At 44.1% G+C, this 9,591-nt stretch overlaps 1 protein-coding gene across 13 annotated transcripts in view; it reads right to left on the bottom strand.

The window, feature by feature from the left end:
* Positions 1-1,016: 1,016 nt before the first annotated feature.
* Ppip5k1 (diphosphoinositol pentakisphosphate kinase 1) overlaps positions 1,017-9,591 on the bottom strand; it is a 45,974-nt gene continuing 37,399 nt past the window's right edge. For 7 of the 13 annotated variants that reach the window (XM_010624841.3, XM_033764956.1, XM_033764955.1 and 4 more), the window contains 2 exons: positions 6,671-6,784; positions 1,018-2,847 (listed from right to left, as the gene is read on the bottom strand). In XM_010624841.3, coding sequence (XP_010623143.1) covers positions 2,006-2,847; positions 6,671-6,784 — 956 coding nt within the window. In that variant the 3' untranslated portion in view covers positions 1,018-2,005. Of the gene's footprint in view, positions 2,848-6,670; positions 6,785-9,591 lie in introns of all 13 variants that reach the window. The other 6 variants (XM_033764952.1, XM_033764951.1, XM_033764950.1 and 3 more) reach the window with 2 other exon arrangements.

Here is a 9,591-nt window from a genome sequence, read left to right as displayed (position 1 = left end):
TTTTTTTTTTTTTTTGGTTTTTTGAGACAGGGTCTCACTATGTAGTTTAGACTGACCTGGAACTCACTATGTAGCTCAGGCTGGTCTCAAACTCACCAAGATCCTCCTGCCTCAGTCTCCCGAGTGCTGGGATTACAGGCATGCACCATCATGCCCGACTCAACATTGTCATTTATCTTGCAAGATTCTTTTGACTCCCGGAAGAAGTTCCATGACCCAGGGGAGACACAGAGTCAGGGTGGGTGAAGAAACAGATGAGGAGACAGTCATTGCTGGAAATGGGTGGGAATGCCTGAGGACGGGGACCAAGAGCTTACAGGGTGATGGATCTCCTGAGAAGGCAGTCTGCACTCCATAGGTTCCACAGAGCTGAGGACCAAATAGCCAGGGTCTGATACTAGGGACAGGGGACACCAGACAGAGAAGGGGGTGAGGGGCCCAAAGAGGCTCTGAGCCTAGAGAGGCTCAGAATGCTGCCCCACTGCATGGACACTGTGAACATTTCCCCCAAAGCAAAGGCCCTTTAACATTTACTGTCCCCAAGGAGTAAAATGCTTTGAGCCTCTCAGGAGTCCCAGGTATGTCAGATGTGGGTAGGTTATGAGTATGCACATACCGGCAGGGAACAATCTAGTCCTCCCAGTATAAAGATGTCAACGGGGTAGAGAGAGGCTGTAGCCTCTTGATATTGACTCCTGATTTCAAATAAGAAATAAGGAAAGGATTCCAAAGAACTGGTGAGAAAGCGGGTGCCTGCTGGTGCTTTGCTGGGCTTAAATCTCTTTCCAGCCAACTGCACTCTACTCGTTAAAGACATCTGGAATGGTGGACTGACTGCTATAGGGTCCTTCTGCAGTGCCAGATCGCTGTAGTTTTATAGCCCATTTCTGTTCAACTAGGATGGCTTCTGACTGATTCAGATTCAGTCACAGACATGATGGCCTCAGTCATACTTGCTCTAAATTCACAAGAACATCATCACTACCACCACCATTCTGATTATTTCACATTTATTGAGCACTCAAAATGTTCCGGCCCCCAACCCTAATGACTGCATTATCCCTTCTACCCACCCCCACTCCATCCCCAGATCTTTGGGAAAAGCTTCATAATCACATCTGGTTCTAAGGACACATGATATAAAACAAACTCTGCGGGGACCCTGGAGTGTTTGGTCTTTGGCCATTCTGTGCCTTATCCCTGGCAAATTAGAGAAATATATATATACATACATATATATATATATATATATATATGTATATTTTCTCATCTTTACAATATTGATCTCTACTAGTCTCTTAAAATAGAACCTGATTCTGTCTACAATAGCATCTCCTAGGCCAAAAAGCTCCACAGCAAAAGGGGGCCCAGCGTCAGGGCGTGGCCAGGACTCCTCAGAGCATAGTCAGGAGTCATTCTGCAGCTGCTCAGCAGACTAATACCTACTTTTCCCTAGAGCAATTGTTCAGAGGAGCAGAACTGGACACAGGGGGCACCCGGAGATGACGTGGAAACACCCGTAAGCACAGTCCAAGAGTAATGGCTATGACAGACATTTGCTTGGGAAGGGAACGGTCTTCCAGATGTTTCAGGTGGCCATCCTGGCTGACCCTGGCACACATGATCTAAAGGGTACCTTGAGAAGTGTTCGATGTTTTCCCACATAAAGGTTCTGGAGTCCCTTTTCACATTTGCAGGCCCTCACTGGCATCTTTAGCAGGTAAATGCCATTTCCTGTAATAATCTGGAATTTCCTGCGAGTAGGTTAAGTAATGACCAGCTACCCCCAAAAAATCTTGTTCCATTCTAATGGCTAAGCAAGAAGCCAAAGGCTGTTCTGCACATGAAACTAACTTTCCCCAAGTGCAGCTCTGGAACAAGGGTGTACTTCACACCAAGAGGCCTGCTTCCTCAGATACCTCTGTGGTGGGCCACTCCTCTCTCTGGCTGGTAAGAGCCAACAGAAAAGGCTGCTGGCGCGAATGTCTGGTGCAGCGAGACACCATTAGTGAGAAAATGGTTGATTACATGTTGCTGGTGAAAGGGGTGAGTGCTGGTCATGGGGTAGGGACTGGCATTGAGGGTCTGGGTCACTCAGCAGATCCTGGGTCTGGGGAACATCCTCTCTAGGCAGCTGATCGGTCACCTCAGGGACCACACAAGCCTGCTCATTAACTTCCTCAGTGACTTCCTGGGCCTGCAGATCCATCTCCCCAGGGAGCTCTTGGGACGGCTTAGCAACCTCAGGGATGTCCTGACATGACAGACTGACTGCAGAAGCCTCCTGGGCCAGCCTGCCAACCTCTACAGAGAACTCCTGGCACAGCTGGCTGGACTCTTTAGGGGTCTCTTGGTTTGGGCTGCCAACTTCCACAAGGGTTTCCTGGACCAGGCCGCCAACTCCCTCAGGGAACCCATGGACCACAGGAACCCCCTGGTTTGGCTGGCTGACCTCCTCGGGGTCCTCCTGCAAAACCTGCCAAATTTCCTCTGAGACTTTCTGGTACAGTTGGCTGGCCTTCTGGCATGGCTGGCATGTATGGTTAACAGCGTCATAGCTCTTCTGGTATGGCTGGCTGACCTCAGCAATCTCCTGGCCTCCTGGCTTGCTGGTTTCCACAGGTGACTCCTGTAGGGACTGGTTTGGTTCAAAAAGCTGCCCTCCTAAGGAGAGCTCTTGTGTTCTAATTCCAGGGGACCCCTGGAGCAGCTCAAGTCCTTGACTCTCTTCAGTCACATGTGCACAAAGGAAGGGTTGGTCACTGAAGCCAAAATGGGAATTGCCATCCACAGCAGTAGGGGAGGAAGGACCAGCACTGGACACAGTACTGGAAGGGCCACTGCTATCTGTAAAGCAAAGTCAGGAGACCAAGTCAGGCAAACAAACTGGAAGTCGGCTTTCCCTATGCAGAGGGTTCAAATGCTACAATGAATGGTCTGAGATGCTCATGTTTTGGGGAGAGATATCTGATTCTTCCTGTGTTTGGCAGAGATGCCTAAGATTGTCCAGATCAGGAACTGTCACCCTGGCCTACTATATGAATAGCACTAAGGTCCATTTAAGACTTTAAGAGAGTAATGAGACACACTTCATCTGTTTATTTCACAAATACACTCCCAACCTGACTCCAAATTTCCATAGTTCCTCATTCCTACCTCAGATGCATATAAACATTTTGGTTCAGGGGCTGGGGATTTAGCTCAGTGGTTCGGTGGCCTGCTTTGCAAGCACAAGGACCCGAGTTCAATCCCCGGTACCAAAACAAAAACATTTTAGTTCAATGGCTCATAATTATTAATTTAGTTCAATGGTTTGTTATATATCAAAGTTGTTATTTTTGAAAAAAATTCTAAAATCCAAATTTCCAAGTTTCTTTTCCAGATATTCTAATTTTGTATGTTCAGTGCAAAGGCATGGGTGGAGAGGAGGGCAAGGATGAGAACAACATCATTTTGTTGGAACACTCAGTTGAACTTGACATAATCTGATGTAAGCTGCTTGGAATCACTGTTAAAAGTAATCAATGTATTTCTCAGGCAGAGATAATCATTGTTTATATGCAAAGAGATAAGTAAGCGAGAAAAATGTACCAGAGAAAAGCTAGGGAGCTCCAACCACCAGAAATATCATAGGGGTGGAGCCACTCAAGCCCTTTGGAGTTCACATCTTGCCTCAGACTGCTTCAGATGCTGGACATGGGTTTGCCCTCCTGAGTTTTGGACTTGCTTTGTTCCCATTCCTTTCTTGTTGGTTTTTCTTTTCTTTTTTCTTTTTTTTTTTTTTTTGTTTTTTTTTTTTTTTTTTTTGGTTTTTTTTTTTGTTTTTTGAGACAGGGTTTCACTATGTAGTTGAGACTGACCTGGAACTCACTATTGTAGCTCAGGCTGGTCTCAAACTCACAGCAATACTCCTGCCTCAGCCTCCCAAGTGCTGGGATTACAGGCATGTGCCACCACACCCGGCCCCATTCCTTTCTATAAACCACTTAGTACCCCTTGGAATGACAGTGTTTATCTTGTGCCACTGAATGTTGGAAGTGTTTAACTTTCTTTGCATTTATACAGGGGCTCACAGCTAAGAGTTTGCCTTAAATCTTAGAGGAGACTTTGGACTTGGACTTTTCAGCAATGCTGAAACTGTTAGGACTTCGGCAACTCTTGGAGATGGACTGAATGCCTTTTGTATAAAGGGATATACATAAATCTTTGGGGGGCAAAGGCGGAGTGCTATGGCTTGTGTCTACATATCCCCCCAAAGCCTCATGCAGTGAGGCTTTTTCAGAGGTGACTGAATCTAGAGTGTGTAATGATTCATGGTGCAATGTTAAGATTAAGGGTATAAAGATTAAGGGTGGATAATTACTAAATCAGTCCACTGATTGGCTTGGCATCTTAATCCTAGTAGCCTGGATACAATGTAAAAGACAGAAAGACTCTTCTTGGTCAGGGATTTAGCACAATGGTGCTGCTGCCTGTCTCACAAGTGCAAGGTCCCAAGTTTGATCTGCCTCCCCGCAAAAAAAAGACAGAGGCTTTTCTTGTCCCTTGCTTACTTTGCTACCTTCTGCCCACCATGAACTATTTCTCCTCTGTCATACTCCTCTGTCATACCACCCTGCCTTGGAGCCAGGACTGAAACCTCTACAAAGTTTGAGCTAAATAGACCTTTCCTCCTTTAAAAAGAAAAGAAAATGTAAAAACAAAACAACAACAACAAAAAAACCCTGTAAGACAGAACAGTAGGAAAGAAAATGGTTTATACAAACATAGATGACTGCCATAGCATCTACAAGTGGCAGATTTTTTGCTTTGCTTTGTTTTGTTTCATTGCAGTACTTGGCCTCATGCTAGGTGAGCATTCTGCCTCTGAGCTACACCCCTACTCTTTTTTATTTTGCTTTGAGACAGGATTTTTGTTTAGTTGCCCAGGCAGCTCTCAAACTTCCTGTCGCAACCTTCTGAGCAGCTGAAATTGTAGGCATGCACCACTGTGCCTGGCTGGTAGAAGTTTTCAGCCTTTCTGGGGATCACTGAACCCTCTGAGATACTAGTGAAAGTCACGAATTATCTTCCAGGAAAAGTTTATGTGTGCAACTGTTCACATTCACCTTACATATGATTACTGGAGCTCACAGACAATCCTGAAGCCCATCCATGGAAACACTCTAAATGTTGGGACATAAAATATTATAGAACTGTGCTTATAATACATATAGAAAATATAAAAACTAACTTCTCGGATCCTGACAGTAGTATAAAGACCTCAGCACCTTTAATTATACTGTGGGATGACTCCAACCCCAAACTCAGACTACTTTTTCCCTTTGCAAACATCATATTCCAATGGTATTATAACTATATATTAAATCACTTCAGTATCAATAATGATAGATTCTGGAAACAGAAAACACATGATTATGCTATCATCAAAGAGAATCTGGGAAAGTTGGCAGGTCTGATCTTGCAGAACCCAGTTGCTGAGTTTAAGATACAGTTCTTATCTCTCTTCTCTGAAGGGACAGAGGAGGTACACTTTAAGCAGAAAATGGTTTTGGGCCAGGCCAGGTTTTAAAGATATAGAGCCTGTTTCTGGTACAGAAAACAGATTCCCAAAAAGATGCTTACTAATGAAGGCCTGATACCAGAAAGAAAAAAAAAAAAAAGAGAAAGAAGAAGCAAAGGTGTAAGCCAAGTTTTCCCCAAGTACAAAAGTGGCCTTACTATCCAGCTAGTGGTCTGATTCAGGCAAATCAAAGAGGCCAGTGAGAAACAGAAAGGGGAAGGGGCCAGGGATTTAGCTCAGTGGTACAGTGCCTGCCTTGCAAGCCCAAGGACCTGAGTTTGATCCCCAGTACCGAGGGAAAAAAGAAAGAAAGAAAGAGAAGAGGAGAGAAGAGAAGAGGGAAAAGGGTAAGATTTTCCATAAACACCTCAAGAAAGAGGAAAAGGGGGAAACAACAAGGTGAATGTAGAACAATCTGAAATTCAGCAGAATTCCTGGTGTCAGGGAGGAAAGTTTTTTTTTTCTACAGTGTTCAAAGAAAGGCAAAATCTTGCAACTGTTAATCCCAATGCTGCAATATAAATCTTGTTGTCAGGCCTCTCTAGTGATAATGAAAGGCATGCTGGGTTTCAGTTATTCCCTAGATGTACAATGATGAGGAAAGGAATTTTCCCTTCCTGGTGCCTTGGCCAGTACTCTCACTACCCATTAGCACCAATGTCTCCTTCTCTGCAGTCACCCTAACACTCCCTATGGCTCCACCGAATGTCTGACATTATTATTCTTCAACAAGCTGGGACAACTTGAGAAAAGGGACATGTAGAAATGAGGGGAAAATTCCAGCTTCCTGCTTCCAGTTTTTCTGTAAACCCAGGTTGCTTCCTAGTCACCTCTACCAGACAAAGGTCTATCAAGACCAGAAGGGGATCTGAGGAAAGGGACGTCTAGACCTCTTTTCCCCAAAGTTGCTCTGGGTCACCGTCTTTGAGGAACTCTCCCCGCACACAGGAGAAAGAAGCACAAGCAGGTGTTCCCTTTGTCTTGGAAACAGGACATCATTCCTGGTCTACAAGCCTTGCCCTTCCCTCTTTCATAGGACAGGTACCTCCTCCACCCACACCCCCATCGTCTTGGTCTTTGTCTTGGGAGGTAGAAAAGTTTACTTACACCACGGAGGCTTCTCAGAGCGCTGCTGGAGCTGCAGTGGGGGTGAATGAAGCACTTGGGGTGGGGAAAATGGGCCCCCAGAGGCCTGGCTGCTGTGCACAGATTCAAAGAGGGCTGCAAGGGTGGAGGGAAGGGCGGGAAAACAAAGAATCCAAGAGTCACATGGTCGCAGGTCACAGCACAAGTCAAAACTCACCTATCGCGCTGGGGCCAAGAAATAGCTTCTCTAGGGACCCTTCACTCAAATCATTTGCAATTTTTAAAACTTTGTATTATGAAAAATTTCAAACTTATTTTTAAAGAATCGAGACTAGAACAGTTAATGTTCAAATACTCATTTCCTAGATTTAACACATTTTAAAAAACAGACCTGGAGGGGGGACAGTCCTGGGGAAAAATAAGTAAACAAACAGACAAATAAAAAATAAAATAAAATGAAGATTCCAAGAAAAAACAAAAACAAAGAAATAGTGCTGGGCATTGGACCTAGGGGCTCCCATTCGGCTGTATCCCCATCCCTTTTTATTTTATTGCCCAGGCTGGATGCCAGCTTGCAGTCCTCCTGCTCCAGCCTCATGGTAGCTGGGAGTGCACTACCATGTCTACCAAACATTGCTGTTTTTGCTTCGACCTTTTCTTCATGCTGAAGTTCTTTTTTGTTTGTTTGTTTTTTGTTTTTTGTTTTTTGAGACAGGGTCTCACTAGGTAGTTGAGACTGACCTGGAACTCACTATGTAGCCCAGGCTGGTCTCAAACTCACAGTGATCCTCCTGCCTCAGCCTCCTGAGTGCTGGGATTACAGGCGTGCGCCACCATGCCCGGCTGAAGTTAAAATAAATGTCAGACATGAAACATTTCACCTCTCAATACTTTTATATCTCTAAAATATAAGGAATTTTTTTCTACATAGCCACACATCATTAATTCACTGGACAAAATTAAAAATAATTCCCTAGTATCATCCAATAGCCAGTCCATATCCATATTTCCATACATACTTATTCCCAAAATGTCTTATGTAGCAGGTTCTAACTCAAGTCCTTGTGTTCGTGAGGCAGGCAGTGGAACCACCGAGCTAAATCCCTATCCTCATGCACTGCTTTCTTAATACCTAAAATCTCTTATTTAGCAGGGTGTGATGGTGTATGTCTGTGATGCTAGCACTGGGAGGCTGAGGCAGAAGGATCATTGCAAGTTAGGGGCCCGCCTGAGATGTGTAGCGTTCAAGGCCAGCCTGAACTATGTGAGACCCTGTCTCATAAAAACAATAAATAAATAGATGGATAGGGCCAGGAATTTAGTTCAGTGGTTCCGCCACCTGCCTCACAAATGCAAGGTCCTGAGTTCCCAAAAAAAAAAAAAGATGGATAAACAAACAAATAAATCTCTTGTCTAGAATAGTACCCCCTCCATCTTTTTATAGTAACTTTCTGAAAAGAACAGTTGTCTTGCAGAATGTCAGTTTCCACTTCTGGGCCTGCCTGATTATGTCCTCTCACAATCATTTAAGTGATATCCTGTCCTCTGTACTTCCTGTGCACTAGGAGTTAGGTCTGAGAGACCTGGTTAGATGATTCAGATGAAATCACTTTGTAAGAACACTTTAAGAGGTGGTCTTATGTATTTCATGCACAACACAGCCCTGCAGACGCACATCTCTGGGGTAGGGCTGTTTATTCACTGGGTCAGGGTGGCCCGCAAGCTCTCCCTGCATGAGGTCCCCCCTTAGACCCTGGATGACACTCTGGGGCTGTCTAGTTTCCTGTCAATCGACACCTAATGGTGTCAGTACCCACTGGCAAGACTTAATTGTTTTACAGGGGTGTTAAATGATGACTTTTCTCCTATAATTGAATAAGTATCAGCTGGCATATCTTCTGTAAAGAACAGCTTTTTTTTTCCAGGCCTGGGATTTAGCTCAGCGACTCAGTGGCCTGCCTTGCAAGCACAGGACCCAAGTTCAATCCCCAGTACCAAAAAAAAAAAAAAAAAGAACAGCTTTTCCTCTTCATCGGGACTATTTAATTATACTGAATTACAGTTCTCACTGAGAGAGTAGTATTTTCCTTTAATTAGATTTTAGGATAAAAAGATGGTAGAAACTATCTCCAGTGATGGCAGATGAGTATTCATTTTACTTTTGTTTTCTTTTTCGCAAGATTATGAGCTTGTGGATTTTTATACATTCAGTGTACTTCACAGAACTACTCTTGGTAATGACCCACTTATTCCCATTCCAGTCCATGGGAGCTGCTTCTGGCTGGACTGGTCCTGTGCTTTCTGTTACAGTGTGCTTTCCTTTTCCTGTTTACCATGCACCCTCAAAGTAACTGGCTCTTGGGAAGGAGGGAAACACCTCAGATACTCCAATGGAATGTGACCCCTCAGACAGTGACAATACATTGACACATGAGGTAGCTGTGGCAGCAAATGTCCATGCGGTAGAGGGGGATTAGATTGTTTTAAATTCTACAAAGGCTCCTACGATGGGAAGTAAGTTTTTTAAAAATACTAAAAAGCACTGCTTTAGATGAAGAATAAACCAAGTTCCCAAGGGCTCCTGTTTGCTCTTAGCAGAGAATGGTTTGTGGAGCTCAAAATCTAAGCACCAATTGCTATTGCTTCTTTTTTTTTTTGTTTTGGTACTGGGGAATGAACTCAGGACCTTGCACTTGCCAGGCAGGCGCCACTGAGCTAAATCCCCGGGTGCTATTGCTTCCAACACACAAAATCAGAAAAAGCACTACACAGATGACTTTGCATTGACATCTCCAACTCAAATTTAGTATTTATAGCATTTTAAAAAATCTTTTGAATATATACTTGTATTTATCCTAATTTGAAAATCCTGGATCTTAATAATAGGAACCTAATTCCTTACTTGTATAACTCTACTAGCAAGTAATGAGCAGGTTAAAGTT

Source organism: Fukomys damarensis, unplaced genomic scaffold (genome assembly GCF_012274545.1).
Source record: "Fukomys damarensis isolate Sample0158 unplaced genomic scaffold, DMR_v1.0_HiC HiC_scaffold_17, whole genome shotgun sequence".
Lineage (NCBI taxonomy): Eukaryota > Metazoa > Chordata > Mammalia > Rodentia > Bathyergidae > Fukomys > Fukomys damarensis.
Note: the sequence above shows the minus strand (reverse complement) of the source record. Positions and strands in the feature narration are given on the sequence as shown.